This window comes from Bison bison, unplaced genomic scaffold (genome assembly GCF_000754665.1).
Source record: "Bison bison bison isolate TAMUID 2011002044 unplaced genomic scaffold, Bison_UMD1.0 scf7180017864229, whole genome shotgun sequence".
Lineage (NCBI taxonomy): Eukaryota > Metazoa > Chordata > Mammalia > Artiodactyla > Bovidae > Bison > Bison bison.
Window position 1 is genome coordinate 1,100,804 of NW_011494801.1, and position 23,560 is coordinate 1,124,363.

The 23,560-nt window shown below is 40.5% G+C and overlaps 1 protein-coding gene across 7 annotated transcripts in view; it reads left to right on the plus strand.

Moving 5' to 3' along the window:
• POU2F1 (POU class 2 homeobox 1) overlaps positions 1-23,560 on the plus strand; it is a 117,329-nt gene that overhangs the window by 47,263 nt on the left and 46,506 nt on the right. For 6 of the 7 annotated variants that reach the window (XM_010845999.1, XM_010846002.1, XM_010845998.1 and 3 more), the window contains 3 exons: positions 14,592-14,692; positions 19,242-19,295; positions 21,156-21,275. In XM_010845999.1, coding sequence (XP_010844301.1) covers positions 14,592-14,692; positions 19,242-19,295; positions 21,156-21,275 — 275 coding nt within the window. The remainder of the gene's footprint in view (positions 1-14,591; positions 14,693-19,241; positions 19,296-21,155; positions 21,276-23,560) is intronic. The other variant, XM_010846000.1, reaches the window with a different exon arrangement.

Consider the following 23,560-nt stretch of genomic DNA (forward strand, 5'->3'; position numbering starts at 1 on the left):
TCCACTAGCTTTGTTCATAGTGATGCTTCCTTAGGCCCACTTGACTTCACATTCCAGGATGTCTGGCTCTAGGTGGGTGATCACACCATCGTGATTATCTGGGTCGTGAAGATCTTTTCTGTATAGTTCTTCTGTGTATTCTTGCCACCTCTTCTTAATATCTTCTGCTTCTGTTAGGTCCATATCATTTCTGTACTTAATTGTGCCCATCTTTGCAGGAAATGTTCCCTTGGTATCTCTAACTTTATAGAAGAGATCTCTAGTCTTTCCCATTCTGTTGTTTCCCTCTATTTCTTGCATTGATCACGGAGGAAGGCTTTCTTATCTCTCCTTGCTATTCTTTGGAACTGTGCATTCAAATGGGTATATCTTTCCTTTTCTCCTTTGGTTTTGACTTCTCTTCTTTTCACAGCCATTTGTAAGGCCTCCTCAGACAGCCATTTTGCTTTTTTGCATTTCTTTTTCCTTGGGATGTTCTTGATCCCTGTCTCCTGTACAGTGTCACAAACCTCCGACCATAGTTCATCCGGCACTCTGTCTATCAGATCTAGTCCCTTAAATCTATTTCTCACTTCCACTGTGTAACTGTAAGGAATTTGATTTAGGTCATACCTGAATGGTCTAGTGGTTTTCCTCACTTTCTTCAATTTAAGTCTGAATTTGGCAATAAGGAGTCCATGACCTGAGCCACAGTCAGTTCCCAGTCTTGTTTTTGTTGACTGTATAGAGCTTCTCCATCTTTGGCTGCGAAGAATGTAATCAGTCTTATATCAAATTTTTAGCAGAGGTGTTATAGTCATCCATTCCGTGGATAAACTATAGCCTCAGTTCTGATGATGCATCTTGCTTTGTAGTAACATAGAACGTTTTTATAGCCATAAGTGATGCTCTTTCTGGGTTTCCATTATCCCAGGTTCCTCCTATTTTATGGTGACACACTTGGAAGAAACCACCTATTCACACACATAGACACACACACTAGTAGAAGCCAAGTTTTCATGAAGATCTTTTGGCTGTTTTTTCTATTAGATATGCCCCACAGTTGCCTGACTTTTTGTGACGTTCATTTGGAATTTGTGCTGCTTATCAAGGGAATGTAGTGACAGGCACAGATATTATCATTATTTCTTGTAGGACATCTGAAATTTAACCATAATTTTGATTGCCTTAAATTTACTGAAATTAAATTTACTGCCTTAAATTAAGAATCTGAAGGAAAAAAAAAAAAACTTTTCCTTATTGTATAGGTTTAACTGAAGTAGTAGTATATAATGTGGCTGCTAATTACAGATTAAAATATAGTACATATCATCCAGAATATATCTGCTTAGTGATGAAAAATTACTTTCACGAACCCCATGTTCCAGAATTTCTCATTCAAAAAATGTTTGTTTATTTTTGTACATACATAGTTCCACTAGAGGCTAAGTCTCTTGTTACTTGCCTTGTAGCAGAATGTCAAGTGGCCGATTAGAGAGGTGAGATTGGCTGCTATAGCCAGGGAAGCTCATAGGGCGGTAAGATTTCTACTGTCTGTTTTGCTCTACAGCTGAGAATTCATTTTTGATTCTGTTTAATTGAGGTGAAGTGCATATAACATAAAATTAAGCATTAAAAGCAAGCAATTCTGTGACATTTAGTACATTCGCAGTGTTGTTGCAGCTATCGCTTTTATCTAGTTCTAACATTATTCCAAAAGGAAGCCATTAAAAGGATACTCTACTTTTCCCCTCCCCCCAGCTCCTGGCAGTCATCAGTCTGTGATCTGTCTGTGTTGGCTGAACCCTTCTGGAGATTTCATTTAAATGGAATCATACAGTATGTCTGTCTGACTTCTTCACTTAGCATGATGTTTTTGAGGTTCATCTAGGTTGTAGCAGTACTTCATTCTTTTTGTGCCCAAATAATATTCCATGTGTGACTATACCACAGTTTGTTTTTCCAGTTATCTGTTAATGGACATTTGGGTTGTTTCTGCTTTTTAGTTGTTGTGAATAGTGCTGCTATGGACATTCATGTGCAAGGATTTGAGTATCTGTTTTCAATTCTTTGGGGTATATACCTACAGTGGAATTGATGGATCATGTAGTTAACCTTTTTGAAGACCCACTAAACTCTTCCACAGCAGCTCAATCATTTTCCATTTCCATAATGAGGGCCAAGGATCCCATTTTCTCCACATCCTTGTTACACTTGTTATTTTCCTTTTTTTTCCCTCCTGTTCAGTTCAGTTCAGTCGGTCAGTCGTGTCCAACTCTTTGCGACCCCATGAATCACAGCACGCCAGGCCTCCCTGTCCATCACCAACTCCCAGAGTTCACTCAGACTCACGTCCATCGAGTCAGTGATGCCATCTAGCCATCTCATCCTCTGTCGTCCCCTTCTCCTCCTGCCCCCAATCCCTCCCAGCATCAGAGTCTTTTCCAATGAGTCAACTCTGCATGAGGTGGCCAAAGTACTGGAGCTTCAGCTTCAGCATCATTCCCTCCAAAGAAAGGATATCAGGGCTGATCTCCTTCAGAATGGACTGGTGGGATCTCCTTGCAGTCCAAGGGACTCTCAAGAGTCTTAGAGCCTACTAATGGGTTGAATAATATACATTTAAAGTAACCTCTCTGTATTCATTTTTGTCAGGAAATAGTGTTAGAATCCAAATCTTTACTTTTTTTTTTCTGACAGTGTCTTTGGGCATCTCCCTCTGTATTACAGTTAGAATGACTTATGATACGAATAATGGGTTGTAATAATAAAGTATTTTTACATCTGAACCATTTGATTTTTGCTTTGCTCTCCTTGGTGGCTCAGCCCTCACTCTAATGCTAGACCCTATTTAAAATCTCCTCTCTCCCTCTCTGCCACACTAGAACTCTCAAAGCACTTTGTACCTTTCTTACCACAAATAACGTAGTCTGCCATGCTTGGCTTGAAGGCAGTGGCAGTTTTTCTTATTTATTTACTACCTCGCAAACCTATGCATTTAGAAAAAAAATCTGAGATCACTGAGATTAGAAAAAATAAAATTTGTTTTTAAGTATCATGGTTTCCTTTAGATATAACTAAATTCTGAAGAAGTAATTAGATTGTAAGTTTTAATTTTGAGGCCTCAAAGGGTTGACCTGTTTGGAAAATATTAATATTATCTCTTAAATAAGGATTAAGTGTCTTTACTTAACAGCTCGGTTGTGCTCTTTAATGACCCGTATGGGAATAGAATCTAAATATGAGTGGACGTATATGTGTATGCATAACTGATTGACTTTTCTGTACAGCAGAAACTAACACAACATTGTAAATCAACTATACTCCAATAAAATTAATTTAAAAGTAAAAATAAAAGAAAGGTACTTATATTTTTAAGTTGCTTTAATCATTATGGATTCACTATGTGTGGGATTCATATGTACAAACTACTGTACATAACAGGGAGCTTCCCAGGTGGTACTAGCGGTACAGAACCTGCCTGCCAGTGCCGGAGACATAGGAGACGTGGGTTCTGTCCCTGGATCAGGAAGATCCCCTGGAGGAAGGCCCGGCAACCCACTCCAGTATTTTTGCCTGGAGAATCCCACAGACAAAAGAGCCTTGCGGGCTACAGTCCATGGGGTCACAAAAGAGTCGGACATGACTTAGGGACTAAAACAACAAAAAAAGGACATAGATATCTATTCTCATTCATGGAGAAATGACAATAGGATTAGGATAATGAAAAGACTGTCTTCCCTCTACCAAAAAATAATAAAATAAAGGCATTCCTGGACAGAATTTTAAAAAGCAGAAGTCAATATTTTTTAAGAGACAAATCACATGGGAGTAATAGAAGGTATAAGACTACGGTTTTTCCAGTGGTCATGTATGGATGTGAGAGTTGGACTGTGAAGAAGGCTGAGCGCCGAAAAATTGATGCTTTTGAACTGTGGTGTTGGAGAAGACTCTTGAGAGTCCCTTGGACTGCAAGGAGATCCGACAAGTCCATTCTGAAGGAGATCAGCCCTGGGATTTCTTTGGAAGGAATGATGCTAAAGCTGAAACTCCAGTACTTTGGCCACCTCATGCAAAGAGTTGACTCATTGGAAAAGACTCTGATGCTGGGAGGGATTGGGGGCAGGAGGAGAAGGGGACGACAGAGGATGAGATGGCTGGATGGCATCACTGACTCGATGGACGTGAGTCTGAGTAAACTCCGGGAGTTGGTGATGGACAGGGAGGCCTGGCGTGCTGCGATTCATGGGGTCACAAAGAGTCGGACACGACTGAGTGACTGAACTGAACTGATAAATTATTGCTTTTGTGTTTGGAAGGTTGGAAACATAAAGGAAGGTAGCACATGGTCTGGGCACTGAGAGGCATTGAAAAGCATGAAACCTGTGCAAATCTCAGAAGTGTGAACTACTCATCAGGACAGGAGACCTTTGCCTGTTTGGTCCTTGACTACTACCTGCGAAGAAACAACTTCCTGGGAGATGACAACTTGCCAATTTTTAGTGAAAGTCACTCAGTCATGTCTGACTCTTTGCAACCCCATACAGTCTTGAAATTCTCCAGGCCAGAACACTGGAATGGGGATGTTGGGGGATCTTCCGAACCCAGGGATCAAACCCAGGTCTCCCGCATTGCAGGCGGATTCTTTACGAGCTGAGCCACTGGGAAAGCCAAAAATTCTTAAACTCCATGTAAATTTCACCTAACTTTCAGCTGGGCCTTCACTGAAACTAGTGTCCTTGGATTCACCTCTAATGCACCTGCTTTTTTCTTTGCCTCTTGCTGTCTGGATGTATCCCCAAAAGTTTACTGCAACTCTGGTCATTGTTGATGTTTTTCTTTTACTGTTTTAATATAAAAGTGGTAATTGTAAAAACCTGTATGTAGACACATATGTGTGCTTTAAGCACTCATGTGTCTACCACTCTGGTCACAAAACAGTTATCATGTTCCAGAAGGCCGCTGTAGATCCATTCTGATCATGTGCTTCTACCAAAGAGGTAACCATCAACCTGAATTTGGTGTTAACGGTCACATGCTTTTCTTTGCATATTTTTCCAGCTAGGTATTAGTTGAATCATACTATATATATATCAGATAAGATCAGATCAGATCAGTTGCTCAGTCGTGTCCGACTCTTTGCAACCCCATGAATCGCAGCACACCAGGCCTCCCTGTCCATCACCAGCTCCCAAAGTTCACTGAGACTCACGTCCGTCGAGTCAGTGATGCCATCCAGCCATCTCATCCTCTGTCGTCCCCTTCTCCTCCTGCCTCCAATCCCTCCCAGCATCAGAGTCTTTTCCAACGAGTCAACTCTTCGCATGAGGTGGCCAAAGTACTGGAGTTTCAGCTTTAGCATCATTCCTTCCAAAGAAATCCCAGGGCTGATCTCCTTCAAAATGGACTGGTTGGATCTCCTTGCAGTCCAAGGGACTCTCCAGCACCACAGTTCAAAAGCATCAATTCTTTGGCAGTCAGCTTTATTTATGGTACAATTCTCACATTCATACATGACTACCAGATAAACTGTAACTTTGACCAGATGGACCTTGTTGGCATGTCTCTGCTTTTTAATATGCTGTCTAGGTTGGAGAAGGAAATGGAAACCTACTCCAGTACTCTTGCCTGGAACATCCCATGGACAGAGAAGCCCTGATAGGCCACAGTCCATGGGGTTGCAAAGAGTAGGATACGACTGAGCAACTTCACTTCCACTTTTCACTTTCATGCATTGGAGAAGGAAATGGCAACCTACTCCAGTGTTCTTGCCTGGAGAATCCTAGGGACGGAGGAGCCTGGTGGGCTGCCGTCTATGGAGTCTCACAGAGTCAGTCACAATTGAAGTGACTTAGCAGCAGCAGCTAGGTTGGTCATACTTTTTCTTCCAAGGAGTAAGCGTCCTTTAATTTCATGGCTGCAGTCACCATTTGTAGTGATTTTGGAGCCCAAGAAAATAAAGTCTGTCACTGTTTCCATTGTTTCCCCATCTATTTGCCGTGAAGTGATAGAACCTGATGCCATGATCTTAGTTTTCTGAAGGTTGAGTTTTAAGCCAGCTTCTTCACTTCTCTCTTTCACTTTCATCAAGAGGCTCTTTATGAAAGGCTCTTTATCAAGAGGTTCTTCTTCACTTTCTGCCATAAGGTGGTGTTATCTGCATATCTGAGTTTACTGATACTTCTCCCAGCAATCTTTATTCCAGCTTGTGTTTCATCCAGCCCTGTATTTCACATGATGTAGTCTGCATATAAGTTAAATAACCAGGGTGACAAAATGCAGCCTTGACATACTCCTTTCCCAATTTGGAACCATTCTTTTGTTCCATGTCCCGTTCTAACTGTTGCTTCTTTACATGCATACAGATTTTTCAGGAGGCAGGTAAGGTGGTCTGGTGTTCCCATCTCTTGAAGAATTTTCCACAGTTTGTTGTGATCCACAGAGTCAATGGTTTGGCATGGTCAGTAAAGCAATAATCCAGCAGATGTTGGCAATTTGATTTCTGATTCCTCTACCTTTTCTAAATCTAGCTTGAACATCTGGAAGTTCACAGTTCACATACTGTAGAAACCTGGCTTGGAGAATTTTCAGCATTACTTTGCTGGCATGTGAGATGAGTGCAACTGTGTGGTAGTTTGAACATTCTTTGTCATTGCCCTTCTTTGGCAATGCCCTTTGGCAGTGCCCTTGGGATTGGAATGAAAACTGACATTTTCCAGTCCTGTGGCCACTGCTGAGTTTTCCAAATCTGCTGTCATATCAAGTGCAACACTTTTACAGCATCATCTTTTAGGATTTGAAATAGCTCAACTGAAATTCCATCACCTCCACTAGCTTTGTTCATAGTGATGCTTCCTAAGGCCGACTTGACTTCACATTCCAGGATGTCTGGTTCTAGGTGCGTGATCACACCATTGTGGTTATCTGGGTCACAAAGATCTTTTTTGTATAGTTCTTCTGTGTACTTTTGTTGCCTCTTCTTAATATCTTCTGCTTCTTTTATGTCCATACCGGTTCTGTCCTTAATTGTGCCCATCTTTGCAGGAAATGTTCCCTTGGTATCTCTTAATTTTCTTGCAGAGATCTCTATTCTTTCCCATTCTCTTGTTTTCCTCCGTTTCTTGCATTGATCACTGAGGAAGGCTTTCTTATCTCTCCTTGCTATTCTTTGGAACTCTACATTCAGTTAGGTATATCTTTCCTTTTCTCCTTTTCCTTTTCCTTCTCTTCTTTTCATAGGTATTTGTAAGGCCTCTTCAGACAACCATTTTGCCTTTTTGCATTTCTCTTTCTTGAGGATGGTGTTAATCCCTGCCTCTTGTACAATGTTATGAACCTCTGTCCATAGTTCTTCAGGCACTCTGTCTATCACATCTAATCCCTTGAATCTTTTTGTCACTTCCACTGAATCTTTTTGTACACTTTCACTGTAAGGAATTTGATTTAGGTCATACCTGAATGATCTGATGGTTTTCCCCACTTACTTCAATTTAAGTCTGAATTTGGCAATAAGGAGTTCATGATCTGAGCCACAGTCAGGTCCTGGTCTTGTTTTTGCTGACTGTATAGAGCTTCTCCATCTTTGGCTGCAAAAATCTAACTCATCTGATTTTGGTATTAACCAGCTGGTGATGTCTGTATGTAGAGTCTTCTTTTGTGTTGTTTGTAGAGTATGTTTGCTATGACCAGTGCATTCTCTTGGCAAAACTGTTAGCCTTTGTCCTGCTTTATTTTGTACTCCAAGGCCAAATTTTCCTGTTACTCCAGGTATCTCTTGTCTTCGTACTTTTGCATCCCAGTACCCTATGGTGCAAAGGACATCTTTTTTTGGTGTTAGTTCTAGAAGTTCTTGTAGGTCTTCACAGAAATGTTCAACTTCAGCTTCTTCAGCATTACTGGTTGGGACATAGACTTGGATTACTGTGATATTGAATGGTTTGCCTTGGAAATGAACAGAGATCATTGTGTCATTTTTGAGACTGCACCCAAGTACTGCATTTCAGACTCTTGTTGACTATGAGGGCTGCTCCATTTCTTCTAAGAGTTTCAGAATGCCCACAGTAGTGGATAAAATGGCCATCTGAATTAAATTCGCCCATTCCTGTCCATTTTGGTTCACTGATTCCTAAAATGTTGATGGTCCCTCTTGCCATCTCCTGTTTGACCACTTCCAATTTACCTTGATTCACGGACCTAACATTCCAGGTTCCTATGCAGTATTGCTCTTTACAGCATCGGACTTGACTTCCACCACCAGTCACAACCACAACTTGCAGTTGTTTTCCCTTTGGCTCCGTTTCTTCACTCTTTCTGGAGTTATTTCTCCACTGATCTCCAGTAGCATATTGGGCACCTACTGACCTGGGGAGTTCATGTTTCAGTGTCTTAACTGTTTGCTTTTTCATACTGTTCATGGGGTTCTCAAGGTTAGAGTACTGGTTTGCTATTCCCTTCTCCAGTGGACCACATTTTGTCAGAACTCTCCACCATGACCCGTCTGTCTTCAGTCCATCTTGGGTGATCTTACAAGGCATGGCTCATAGTTTCATTAAGTTAGACAAGGCTGTGGTCCATGTGATCAATTTGATTACTTTTCTGTGATTGTGGTTTTCATTCTGTTTGTCCTCTGATGGATAAAGGATAAAAGGCTTATAGAAGCCTCCTGTTGGGAGAGGCTGACTGTGGGGGGAACTGTACTAGACAGGCGGGGCCGTGCTCAGTAAATCTTTAATTTTCTGTTGATGGGCAGGGCTGTGTTTCCTCCCTGTTATTTGACCTGAGACCAAATTATGGTGGGGTTGATGAAGATAATGGCGACCTCCTTCAAAAGGTCTCGTACAGGCACCGTTGTACTCAGTGCCCCTGACCCGGCAGCAGGCCAGTGTGCACCCACACCTTCGCCAGAGACTCCTGGACCCTCACAGGCAAGTCCGGGTCAGTCTCTTGCAGGGTCACTGCTCCTTTCTCCTGGGTCCTGGTGCGCACAAGGTTTTGTTTGTCCCCTCCAAGTGTCTATTTCCCCAGTCCTGTGTAAGTTCTGTAATCAAATCCCACTGGCCTCCAAAGTCATATTGCCTGGGGGTTCTCAGTCCCTTTGCCCGATCCCCAGGTTGGGAAGTCTATTGCGGGTCCTAGAACTTTCTTATCAGTGCAAGGATTTCTTTGGCATAATTGTTCTGCAGTTTGTCAGTCGTCTGCTTGGCGGCTCTATGGCGGGGTTCATGGCGACCTCTTCTTAAACGGCCTGTGCCACACACTGTGTGACCCAGGTCTGCCACAGGCAGAGCCCCTGCCCCTGAGGCAGGCCACTGCTGACCGGTGCCTCCGCAGGAGACTCTCAAGCACCCAGAGGCAGGTCTGCCTCAGTGTCTGTGGGCTCTCCTGTTGCGCACAAGGTTTTCTTTGAGCCCTCCAGGCATCTCTGGCGGTTATGGGGTTTGATTCTAACCGTGATTTCGCCCCTCTTCCTGTCTTGTTGGGGCTTCTCCTTTGCCCTTTGACGTGGGATATCTTTTTTTGGTGAGATCCCACATTCTCCTGTCAATGATTGTTCCACAGCGAGTTGCAATTTTGAGTTCCCACATGAGAAGATGAGCGCACATCCTTCTGCTCTGCCATCTGTGTGTCTTTGTAAACATCTTATATGTTACATTCCTTAGGATATTCTATATCCATACTCAAATTATCTAGGAAGGAGGTTCGTTTTTTTCACCCCAACTAACTGTTTTCTTTCCTTATTTTGCTGACTAAGCCTTCCAATAGCTAGCACCCTTATCTTGTTCTTAATCTTAAAGTGAGTGCATTTAGTGTTACTCTTTGTCAAGTTAGAGAAGCTTCTTTCTAGAATTTTTATCATAAGTGGATATTGAATTTTGTCTAAATGTTTTTCTCCATCCCCCTTACATTATTTGAATTTCTTTTAGCCCGAAACCAACCTTGCATTCCTGGAATAAATCCATCTTAGTCACAATATTTTATCATACTGGATTATTTTTGTTATTATTTAGGATATTTTCATATATTTATGATTTTTGTTTTTCATATGTTGTCAAGTTTTAGTATCAAGGTTATACTGACCTCATAAAGATGAGTTATGAAGTATTTCCTTTTTTTTAAAACCACACTCTGATAATGTTGTATAGGATTGGAATTCTTTTTTCCTTGAATTTCTGAAAGCAAGCAGAATAATATAATCTAGACTTTTCATTTTCTTTTCAGGAATATTTTTATCTACTAATTCAATTTCTTCAAATGCTATGGACTCTTGGGCCTTTTTTTTTTCTTTCTTTCTTTCTTGAGTCAGTCTTGATAAAGTTTCTGGAGAGTTACCTGTCTCTTGTTTTATTTTATCAGTTCACAATATCTTCTTTTTAGTTTCTGTGACATTTTTTTATTTTGCTTATTTGGTTATCCTTAAATTATTTGCTCCTTTTATTTTATTTTGCCAGAAGTTTGTTAGTTATATGATTCTTTTGAAAGAACCAAGTTGATATTTCTGTTACGTGTTTTCCCCATTTCATTAATTCTTGATCCACTCTTTCTTCTTTCTCAGTACTTAGTCCTTATATTTTCTGTACCATTTGATCATAGTACCCCATCCTTGCAGCTTTCTCTTCTCTGGCTCCTGAGGATGTTAGTCTTGAGGGAGCTTTTTCCTACTTTTTAACTGCTTCCTCTGATTCTTTGTCTTTACATATCCTAATTAGGTCCCCTCTTATCTTCAACCTTTTCTCTATACGCAGTCCCAGCCCATGGTGGTGCAAAAGCAGTATGGACTCTGTAGAAACCATACTTTGAATCTTGAATTTTGATGTTTTCCTAGGCTGGTGACGGATACTGTCTTGGGTGCTGGGCAGCAGCAGGAGGGGAAACAACTGATACACTTACAACCATTCAGCACTATGCACCCATTCTGTTTTTCACTTTCATTACATTATTTATTAAGTTACATGCTGCTGCTGAGTTGCGTCAGTCGTGTCCTACTCTGTGCAACCCCATAGACCGCAGCCGGCCAAGCTTCTCTGTCCCTGGGATTCTCCAGGCAATACTGCAGTGGGTTGCCATTTCCTTCTCCAATACATGCATGCATGCTAAGTTGCTTCAGTCGTGTCCAACTCTGTGCGACCCCATAGGCAGCAGCCCACCAGGCTCCTCTGTCCCTGGGATTCTCCAGGCAAGAACACTGGAGGAGGTTGCCATATTCCTTCTCCATTAAGTTACATGAGAATGTCAATATTTTATTATAAAACAAGCTTTGTGTTAGATGATTTTACCCAACTGTAAGCTAATAAAAATGTTCTGAGCACATTTAAGCTAGGTCAGGCCAAGCTATGACATTCTGTAGGTTAGGTGTATTAAATGCATTTTTGGCTTAGGATATTTTCAGTTTAGGAAGGGTTTTATCAGAACGGAACCCCATCATTCAGAGAAGGTGATGGTACCCCATTCCAGTACTCTTGCCTGGAAAATCCCATGGATGGAGGAGCCTGGTGGGCTGCAGTCCATGGGGTCGCAAAGAGTCAGATATGAATGAGCGATTTCACTTTCAGTTTTCACTTTCATGCATTGGAGAAGGAAATGGCAACCCACTCCAGTATTCTTGCCTGGGGAATCCCAGGGATGGGGCAGCCTGGTGGGCTGCCGTCTGTGGGGTCGCATAGAGTCGGACACGACTGAAGTGACTTAGCAGCAGCAGCAGCAACCCCATCATTAATTAAGGAAGATCTATACGTATATCCATTCTTAATTAATAGACTTTTTACTTAACTAATTTCAGCTATCCTTTCTCTATGAGTGAGTTTATGCAGAATCAGGAACCCATTCCTTGTCTTAGCCCTTCCACCAACTAGCTCAGACATCTTGAGCAATTCACTTAAGATTCCTTAATCTCTGTTTCTTCACCAGTGGGACAAGGAGGTGCTGTATACAAGATCTTTGAAGTTTACCTCGGTAATACTGTTCTAGTGATAACCTTAAAAGTTCTTTAGCTCTGACCTCTGTCATTTCTAAATTCCTCAGGATCACTTGGGTTAACTCTATGCTGTATCGTATGTTAATCTGCATATGTAATTCAGCCTGCTCCCCCAACCTTTTAGTTTCCCTGATTGCTCCTTTGAATGCTGCTATTTTCTCAGGCACACATTTGGTTTTGGCTCCCAGCGTCCCTGTTTTGGAAAAGACTCTGATGCTGGGAGGGATTGGGGGCAGGAGGAGAAGGGGACAACAGAGGATGAGATGGCTGGATGGCATCACTGACTCAATGGACGTGAGTCTCGGTGAACTCCGGGAGTTGGTGATGGACAGGGAGGCCTGGCATGCTGCGATTCATGGGGCCGCAAAGAGTCAGACATGACTGAGTGACTGATCTCTGATCTGATCCCTGTTTTTCCATGCTGTCTTCATACTGAAGTCTGATTAGGATATGCCTGCGTATGGCTGTGTATCTGTTCCCTTCTCCTTTCTTTAGCTCAGAATATGTTTTACGAGAATGATTTCTATGCAGTATCTACTTTATTCTACCTCTCACATCCCAGTGGAGCCTCAGCACTTAAAAAAAAAAAATCTGTGCCTTTGCATCTTAGATCTCTGGTTGTCTGAGTTGTTATCTCAATGTTTTGATCCTACCATGCTTTGGATACCATAACTTTATGCCACCCCTCCTTACCCCCAAGAGGAAGAGCAGAGTACTTAAATAGCATTATGTGTAGGCCACTGGAATAGGCTTTGTACACCAGAAATCAGTCAAACTTGTGTTGTATATTTCTTTGTGATTTACAAAAAGCTTGTTGTTCTTATTTTTATGAGAACTCGAAAATGGAACCAGTGTGTGGAATTTTTATGGTCTCCATGAGAGTGAAATATTTGTTTCTGAAAGACTTCTTCAACTGGTGATGTGTTAATCTCTAAGTGCTTATCTCTGTTTTTCAAAATCTTATCTTCTTTTAGCCTTGTTGATTTATTTAATGTATCTTGAAGCTTCCCTGGTGGCTCAGAGGGTAAAGCATCTGTCTACAATGCGGGAGACCCGGGTTAGATCCCTGGGTCGGGAATATCCCCTGGAGAAGGAAATGGCAATCCACTCCAGTATTCTTGCCTGGAAAATCCCATGGACAGAGAAGCCTGGTAGGCTACAGTCCATGGGGTCTCAAAGAGTTGGACACAACTGAGCGACTTCACTTCAATGTATCTTGAGCTTGTTTCTCTAATAGTGCACAGTCTTACAATCTTGACATAAGTAGTGATTTCCTGCATCGAGATGGAGACAGCAGCCATTGACAAAAATGTGCAACTTTAAATAAATAGTGAAACTTCTGTATGTGGCTTATGGAATTTAAAGTAAATTTTATTTCAACTAGTGTCTCACACTACTTGATGCAAGCATGTACTCTTAGTTTCATTAATTATATATATGTAAGAAGTTCTGTATTTCCTGTCTATGAAAAACTTTAGGAAACACCATAAGAGAACAATCACTATGAGATTTTTCAAGGAGGTGAAATACATGTTCGCTTTTTAAATAATTATCTCAAACCTTAAATAGTTCTTGTGAGTCATGTGATCTGCCTAATTAATTCTATTAAAATGATGCGTTTGCTCAAAGTTAGCTAGGACATATAATGGCAGAAGTTAGCTCCCTTTTAGAAATACTGCCTGAAGTTTCTAGCTCGTTCTTTTCTAACTGGTCTGCTCTATAAACATACACGAGGCTGAGGAAGAGACGTTGAGACGTTCCAGTGGTAGAAAGTGGAAGCTCACTACCGTGTTCATGTGACTCGATGATTCTTGCAGGTTCCCATAGTCCATTATATTTTATTCACTACAAAGAGTGCCCCGGTTATTTCTAAATAATATCTAGACATAGTAATTTGAAAACAATGTAGTATATCTCTTAGAAAGTATTTCTGGGTAGTGGGGTGGTGTGTCTTTCCATACATTAGTCCGATTCCTACATTAGATGCAGTGTAAGCAGTTAAAGGCACTGACTGCCATAACAGTTAGAAAATGATGGCGATAGCAGAGCCCCTGCTAACAGGTGTATGCAGCAATCTATACATTAATAAAATCATTTTGTTTATCTAAATGATTGCTTTTACTGTCATTTATTAAAGCATTTTAAGAGTAAACTCATCTCAATCTTGGCAAAATCACCTGTTAATTTCTTCTGTCCAAGCCATGTGTCAAGAAAGGAGAGACTAGAAGACAGCCTTGGTGCTCCCATAAGAGCTCTGTCTCTACCAGTCTTTACAGCAGTGTAATGATGATAATCTCTTCTTCAGGCCACCGTAGGTTTCATGCTTGTTCTGATCCCACTTGCTCTAAGTGCTGCTTTCAGTTTTTGAACTAACATGATTTTATGATTATGATTTATTATTCATATTTTTGTTTCTTAACCTTTATCTGCATTCATGTACATGTCTTGCAGTTCTATCTTTAGAAGAGAAATCATTTTACTGTATTTCTTCATCCTTTTGAATCTCTTTACCTCCTTGGACGTACTTAGAAAAATGCTTGTACAAAATAGGTGCTTGATAAATGCACCTGTTTAAGAAAAGTCTGTTGCTTATTTCAGTTTTTGTGTTTTCAATAATTATATTATTTTGCTTGCCTTCTAGGCACACAAACCAATGGTCTGGACTTTCAGAAGCAGCCTGTGCCCGTTGGAGGAGCCATCTCAACAGCCCAGGCCCAGGCTTTCCTTGGACATCTCCATCAGGTATGTTGTTCTGCTCAGCTAGGAGTGAGAGTGAAAAATGCAGACGTGGAATGCTAGGGCTTAGTAAAGTTATTTCAGAATGTGGGACTTTTAAAGCTGATTTAAACGTGGTGTTACCAGCATCTAACCGTGTCGTTCTGAATGGTTACTAGGGAATCCTTTAACTTAGTTGACTATAGCTGTTGACCCCACAGCTGTGTGAAAAAGAGTTCCTTGTTTGAACAGATACATTTACAACTGGGTTACTGTTTTGTGAGTGTGGTCTGTGGTGAATCACTGAAAGTATTGAATAGTAAATTACAAAGTCATCCAAAATGATTTAACGCCCATTGCCTGAGACCTGCTGTGTAAGACTTTGAGTTCACAGCTCGTATTCCTTCTTTAAAGCAATTTCAAACCATTTACATTTGGGCTCTTGAGAATCCCTTGGACTAAAAGGAGATCCAACCAGTCCATTCTGAAGGAGATCAACCCTGGGATTTCTTTGGAAGGAATGATGCTAAAGCTGAACTCCAGTACTTTGGCCACCTCATGCGAAGAGTTGACTCATTGGAAAAGTCTCTGATGATGGGAGGGATTGGGGGCAGGAGGAGAAGGGGACGACAGAGGATGAAATGGCTGGATGGCATCACCGACTCGATGAACGTGAGTCTGAGTGAACTCCAGGAGTTGGTGATGGACAGGGAGGCCTGGCGTGCTGCGATTCATGGGGTCACAAAGAGTCAGACACGACTGAGCGATTGAACTGAACTGAACCACTTAGAGGCTTTGTTTGACTGTGAACATCCTGGTTTGTGGTTCAACTTTATTACTCTTATGTTACATGATTTCTCCTAAGTCTAAAGCAGGCTCTAAATCTATCATCCATATGTTATCATTAAAGTAAACAGAAAAGGAATATAAAAACAAATATTGACTCTCCAGGAGTTAAGGGATATGGGAGCTGCTTGAAAATTGAAAGTAAATAAAACAATGAAAACATTTGGGAGACAGATTAGGAATGTGTCTCAACTGCTTGATTTATGTTCACAGTTATGTGTTAGAGCTTTACTTTGTACAACTTGTTGGTCTTTACCTCATATAAACCCTAGAACCAGTTTAGTATACAAATTGTGCAGGTCAGCATTAGTGATTTTGGTAGTGCCAGGTGGTACTAGTGGTGGAGGTTCAATGAAAAGCACTGCTGCTGCTGCTGCTAAGTCGCTTCAGTCGTGTCCGACTCTGTGCGACCCCAGAGACAGCAGCCCACCAGGCTCCCCCATCCCTGGAATTTTCCAGGCAAGAACACTGGAGTAGGTTGCCATTTCCTTCTCCAGTGCATGAAAGTGAAAAGTGAAAGTGAAGTTGCTCAGTCATTCCCGACTCATAGTGACCCCATGGACTGCAGCCTACCAGGCTCCTCTGTCCATGGATTTTCCAGGCAAGAGTACTGGAGTGGGGTGCCATTGCCTTCTCCGATGAAAAGCACATATGGACGTAAAATAATAGATGTTCAGTAATTTGTTGAACAAATGAATGAATGGATGGTAAAACTTATGAGTACAGAGGAAGAAATGATTAGCTCATCTCACATATTGTAAGATTTTTATCATAGGGTGATTTTTAAGCCAGGTTTTAAAGAATGTTGTTGTTCAGTCGCTAAGTCATGTCTGACTCTTTGTAACTCCAGGAACTACAGCACACCAGGCTTCCCTGTCCTTCACTATCTCCTAGAATTTGCTCAAACTCATGTCCACTGAGTCCGTGATGTCATCTTCCCCAGCATCAGGGTCTTTTCCAGTGAGTCAGCTCTTCACCAAATTCTTCTTCCAGGTGGCCAAAATATTGGAGCTTCAGCTTCAGCATTCCAAGGAGCAAGCATCTTTTAATTGCATGGCTTCAGTCACCATCCACAGTGATTTTGGAGCCCCAGAAAATAAAATCTGTCATTGTTAACACTTTTCCCCCATCTATTTGCCATGAAGTGATGGGGCTGGATGCCATGATCTTCATTTTTTGAATGTTGAGTTTTAAGCCAAGTTTTTCACTCTACTCTTTCACCTTCAAGAGGTTCTTTTTTAGTTCCTCTTTGCTTTCTGCCTTTAGAGTGCTATCATCTGCATATCTGAGGTTGTTGATACTTCTCCCGGCAATCTTGATTCCATCTTGTGCTTCATCCAGCCTGGCATTTTACATGATGTACTCTGCATATAATTTAAATAAGCAGGGTGACAGTATATATAGCCTTGACGTGCTCCTTTTCCTAGTTTGAACCAGTCCATTGGTCCATGTCTATCCCAGGGGATCTTCTCAACCCGGTGATTGAACTCAGGTCTCCAGCATTTCAGGCAGTTACTTTACCATCTGAGCCACCAGGGAAGCCCAAAGGATGTTGGGAGCTAGCTAAATGGAGTTGTAAAGGGATGCTCTCACTTTTTGTTTTCAACTTTCTATTTTGAAAACTTTAAAATCTATGGAAAATTGAATAACAATAGAACAGTTTTCAGCCAAAAGCTCTTCATCTGGTATCACTAATTGTTACCATGTTACCATATAAGCTTTATGTGTCTGTGTTTGTGCACATACATTTTGTGTATGTATATACATGTCAGGAGAAGGCAATGGCACCCCACTCCAGTACTCTTGCCTGGAAAATCCCATGGACAGAGGAGCCTGGTAGGCTGCAGTCCATGGGGTCGCTAAGAGTCGGACACGACTGAGCAACTTCACTTTCACTTTTTCACTTTCATACATTGGAGAAGGAAATGGCAACCCACTCCAGTGTTCTTACCTGGAGAATCCCAGGGATGGGGGAGCCTGGTGGGCTGCCGTCTATGGGGTCACACAGAGTCGGACACGACTGAAGTGACTTAGCAGCATACATGTCAACTTGGAGAACGAAATGACAACACACTCCAGTATTCTTGCCTAGAGAATTCTGTGGGCGGAGGAGCCTGGTGGGCTGCTGTCCATAGGGTCGCACAGAGTTGGACACAACTGAAGCGACTTAGCAGGCACGCATGCACTGGAGAAGGAAATGGCAACCCATTCCAGTATTCTTGCCTGGAGAATCCCAGGGACAGGGGAGCCTGGTGGGCTGCCATCTGTGGGGTTGCACAGAGTCAGACGTGACTGAAGCAACTTAGCAGCAGCCACAGCAGCATACATGTCAACTTGTCCCATTATTCTGTACTGAATTTGATCATTTGGTTAAGGTAGTATCTCAAATTTGTCTACTATAAAGGTAACTATCTTCCTCATAATTAATAAGGAGATACTGTAAGACTTGTATTCCTCAACAAGTTTTTACCCAGAAACATCATGATTGAAATAAAATCACAAAGAAGCTTTAAGTTCAGGAAGTCTTGATGCTGTGTGCTAAATCCAAAATGGAATTATCATGTTAATGATAAATTTTTTCAACCTTCCATATTTGAACCCTGGAATAATCCGTAACTTGTTTTTTCTTCATTTATATCCAGTCAGTTTCCAGGATGCTGTGTAGTACTTTTGCAATACTTTTCATGTTTCCTACTTTTAATTCCCACTGCTGCCATTCTAGGGTAGGTTTCCATTTATTCAAACCTAGTTTATGTAACAGTCTAGTTGTTTTATATAGTGTTGGTCAATTTAGATTTGACTGATGTTTCATCACGGTTAGAACTAGAGGGAAATACACTGTAAATAATATTGTATTCTTCTAAGTGCATCGTAGTAGGAGGAACATGTATCATTACTGGTGGCTTTAACTGTGATCACTTGTCTTCCTGATTTTCCCACTATTTTACCCTTTGTAATTAATAAATATCTATGGAGAGATAGGGAGAGCATATGTAAATATCATGTTACTCCTTAAATTTCACCCATTAGTTAGAACATCCATTGGTGACAGTTTCCTGAATCAGTTATTATTATCATGGTTGCCACATGATGACCCTTATTTTAATATCACCATGGTTTGAACTTTCTGAATGTGTGAAGTGTTAGTATTAACTGTTCTGACAGACTTTAATATGTGGTTTATAGGACAGATTCTTTATTTCAGCCAGGATTTTTGAATTATGACAATAAATATTTTAAGGACTTGACTATGTAGATGTGTGTGTGTGTGTGTGTGTTTATAAGATTTTTACTTTTATATACATGAAATTTTGAAATTAGAATGAGTAGATAATTCTGATTGTTTTTAAGGGTAAAAATAATGTCTATAAGTAGCCTGCTTCTATGTTCTTTAACACAATGTGGAAGATGAGTTAAGGTTTTAGAAACTAAGTATCCTGTGAGTACAAACGATGTAATGTAAGGAGTGTTAAATACAAGTGTGGCATGCCTGCTGATGCAGATTTAGTGTGGGAAAACATCTTCAGAGAGGAAATTTTAACAGCACTTTCTGCTGGGAGGTGGAGGTACTGTGAGCTTTTCCATAAAGTTTCAACTCCTTAAAGTAAACCTCTTCATATGCTTGGCTCTAAATAGAACACACGTTTGTAGAGACTTGTTGATGACAGGCTCTAATGATGGATGTCAACAGTATTCGATTAGAATTTCCCCAGTTGCTTTACTTTTATAGGTCCAGCTCGCTGGAACAAGTTTACAGGCTGCTGCTCAGTCTCTAAATGTACAGGTGAGCTGGGACATGGGACTGGGGATCAGTTTTTCTATTCATTTTTACCGTATTTTTCTAATTTTCTGTAATGAATATGCAATAATTTTATAATGAAAATACTTAGAAGTATTACTTTTTTTCTTACTGAATCTCATAAAAATTCAAATAATGATAATCAAAGCCATTAATAAAAATCCATTTTATATTACATCACTGTGAATGTCCAAAGGTGAACAAGAAAAGTCTACTTTCAAGGTTTTATTTGGAAGTTCAATAAAAATGTTTCTAAGTTGTACAGCCATTTATCATTTTTCATATCTTAGGAAAACATTATATTAGAGGGAAGAACAATAAAATGAGAGACCTAAGTCTTAGATTTGAATTCTCATTCTGCCACTCACTAGCTGTGTGAATTTTGGCAAGTCACTTTTCCTCCTGGGGCTCATTTTTTCTTATACAGTCAGCCCTGCCTATCCCCGGGTTCCACATCTGGAGGTACAGAGAGCTGACTGTGAAGGACCTCAGCATCTGCAGATTTTGGTGTCTGGGGCAGGGGGTTGGAGGGGTGGGGGTGGTCCTGGGACTTATTCTCTGTAGATACCAAGGGGCAACTGCATGTATTTAAGTGTACGAGTTTAGAAGATTGACAAGGTTCTTCTCTGCTCTGCCATGTCATGAATCTGAGAATTGCAATTAAACCTATTTCTAAACGTTAATGGGCTTCATACAGTCAAATTTAAAGACAAAACTGAAATCTGGGTGCTTTGTTTCTATGAACCATTCAACATAACATGCAAAGTTTAGTTTTTCTGCATTACTCCATAATACTTCAGTCAACCTGCAGCTTCCTTTCATTATAGTGTTTAGGTAACTAACAGTCAAGAGAGAAAAACAGTATTCTGGAAGGTTGATTTCAGTGTTGCTAATGACTAAAGACCTTGGACTGAGCATTCCATGAAACCAAGTGAAATACGGACCTAGTAACACATGGAGACGAGAAGAGAAATGAAAAGGAGATAATGTGGCCTTCCTTTTTGAGGGAGAGGAGGTGGAAAATTGCCTTGGTTGCCATGGCAAACTGTTACCCCTTAGAGAGATGTTGGCAAACAGGCTGTACCTCCACTGTGGAATGTTTACAGTCTTGCACTGTAATTATCTCTCAATGACTGGCAGAATTAATCAGAGCCTTTATGTTAATTAGCCTTGCTGCAGTCCCCAAAACAGGTGGTGGGAAATATGCAAATCTAGGCAGAATTTTAATGCTCTGCATAACCAGTTTTAATTACCATAAAATTTTCTCTCAGTGCCCCTTTCAGGATCATATTCTCTTTCCCTCTTGGCTTCAGCATTTCCCTCTAAGCTTGTGTGTTACTTGATGGGGGAATGCTAAATTTATAGTTCTTTAAAAGATTAGTTGAAAAGTTCAGTGGGTCAAATAATCAATTTCTGAAATGGTATATAGGGAAGTTTTACACTGACCACCAAAGACATGTCAAAATGTTGAGATAGAGGGTCTGTCTAGTGTAAACATAGGTTGAAAATATGTTCTTCCCTTACTCCTTATTTCCAGAGTTAAGGATTCGTGTTTATGAAAAATTCTGTCAACTAGTGGAAGACCAAATTACTTTTTCTTCTTAAAAATTAAGAATTATTGAAAAATTTTAAAAATTGAGAAAAACTAAGCAGCTTTGCTAGTTTTGGAATAAAAAGTCTGAAAACTTAATACATAAAATTAGGAAAATACAAAGATATAAGAAAGGAAATGTGAAGTTGGAAAACTCATGATTAGATAAGTCTGTGTTGTAAATCTCAAAATATGAAATTAGTTCTTTTAAAAAATCAATTATTAAATCTTTTTTTCTCCCCCTACCCCCTTAGTCTAAACCTAATGAAGAATCGGGGGATTCACAGCAGCCGAGCCAGCCTTCCCAGCAGCCTTCAGTGCAGGCAGCCATCCCCCAGACCCAGCTTATGCTGGCTGGAGGACAGATAACTGGGGTAAGTTTTCACTGAGAGATTTGTAATAAACTTCCTCTGTGTCAGCACTGCCACTGGCCAGTATCTGATTAGATCTGTTGACTGTAGCAGATACATGGCTATGCCTGGCATATGTCTTTAAAGCAGTTTTCTACATTGTAAACAGCTCTGAAAAAAGAGCTATCTCTGTCATGAGTTTTCAGTGTATTTTTTCTTACTATGGCAGATAGGCTCTGGGTAAACTTACTAACTTTTTTAAACCAGTGTTCCAACTGTTGCTTCATCTGCAGTGGAATCATGTTCCCATGGTTCAAATAGTTACAGTGATGAAATTGTATCAGCGGTTGTCAGTTTGGAGTTATAACAGCACTGCAGAGTAGAAGTTAAAGAATGGATCAGTACCTATAAAAGAAAAACATTTAAAATTACTGTATAGTGTTCTAAGGGGCTTTCCAAATGGCTCAGTGGTAAAGAATCCACCTGCTGATGCAGGAGACACAGGTTTGGTCTCTGGGTCAGGAAGATCCCCTAGAATAGGAAATTGCAACTTGTTCCAGTACTCTTGCCTGGAAAATTCTGTGGACAGAGGAGCCTGGCAGGCTGCAGTCCATGGGGTCACAAAGAGTCGGGCACGACTGAGTGACTGAGCACGCACACACAGTGCTCTAAAATGAAACCTCTGCTGTCGTGTCCTGGCTCTTCAGTTTACTTTGTTGGCTAATTCATCTCTCTGTGCCTCAGGTTTCCTTCAGTTAAACGGAGATGTTAATACTTAGCTCACAGAGTTGTTTTAGAGGTTAGGAGTAGTGATGTAGGTGAAACTCACAGAACAGTGTCTGGCATGTCATAGTGTTCAATAAATGTCATCTGGGTTTTTTTGGTAGTAAAGTTTTTTTTTAATTTTAATTGGAGGCTAATTACTTTACAGTATTGTGGTGGTTTTTGCTATACAGTCATGTGAATCAGCCACGGGTGTACATGTGTTCCCCATCCTGACCCTGTCTCCCACCTCCCTCCCCATCCCATCCCTCAGGGTCATCCAGTGCACCAGCCCTGAGCACCCTGTCTCATGCATCAAACCTGAACTGGCAATCTGTTTCATGTATGATAATATACATGTTTCAATGCTGTTCTCTCAAATCATCCCACCCTTGCCCTCTCCGACAGAGTCCAAAAGTCAGTTCTTTACATCTGTGTCTCTTTTGCTGTCTCACATATAGGGTCATCATTACCATCTTTCTAAATTCCATATATATGCGTTAGTATACTGTATTGGTGTTTTTCTTTCTGACTTACTTCACTCTGTATAATAGGCTCCAGTTTCATCCACCTCATTAGAACTGATTCAAATGCATTCTTTTTAATAGCTGAGTAATACTCCATTGTGTATATGTACCACAGCTTTCTTATCCATTCGTCTGCTGATGGACATCTAGGTTGCTTCCATGTCCTGGCTATTGTAAACAGTGCTGCGATGAACACTGGGGTACATGTGTCTCTTTCAATATTGGTAGTAAATTGACCTGTGCAAGTATATTAAGCTTTTAACTTTTCAGATGTCTTTTCTCTGAGGCCCCATTAAAAATATTTTCCAATGTTGAAAATTTGTGTATTAAATTATGTTTTGTGGGGGAGTCAAAAGGAGTGGTAAGGAAAAGTTGTTTGTTATTCAGTTCATATCACATCAACCTACAAAATATTTTATTTCCTTCATTTCAGTTAAGTATGTTTTGGTAGCAGAAGGCTCTTTTAAGAATAGTTGCAAAATTGTTTTACAAAATCCCATCAGTAGAAATTAATATATGTTTACGTATTATATAAAATATTTATAAACATCTATCTTGACGGGTATTGGGATTTTGAATGATTTAATTTTGATTCTGTCTCTAATACACAAATTGTATTGGACCTTTTTTGAAAAAGGATTATGCCACTAAATGACATACTTGCTCTTCAAATATTCCTTCTTGCTTTGATCAGAACATGTCACCAAAAAGAAGGTAGAACATACTTAACACTTTAAGTGTGTTTGAAAAAAGCTGCATTTTGAAAGCAAGTTAAAATCTTCAAATACATTTCCTATTTTCTTGTTTGGGTTTTGTTTGAGTGCCTAGTGTTTACAAGAGTAAGAGACACTTGGGAATGCAGGTTCATGTGGCTGGAGCTTCTGTCAAACTTGGGCCTGGGGCTTCATTTGCCTCTAAAGAGAGTGGCTGTCACCACCTGTTTCACAGAAATAATATATTGGAAAGAGGATGTAAAGTTGCAGAGACCCCATGCTTTCAGTAACAGAAAAGATAGTTGGG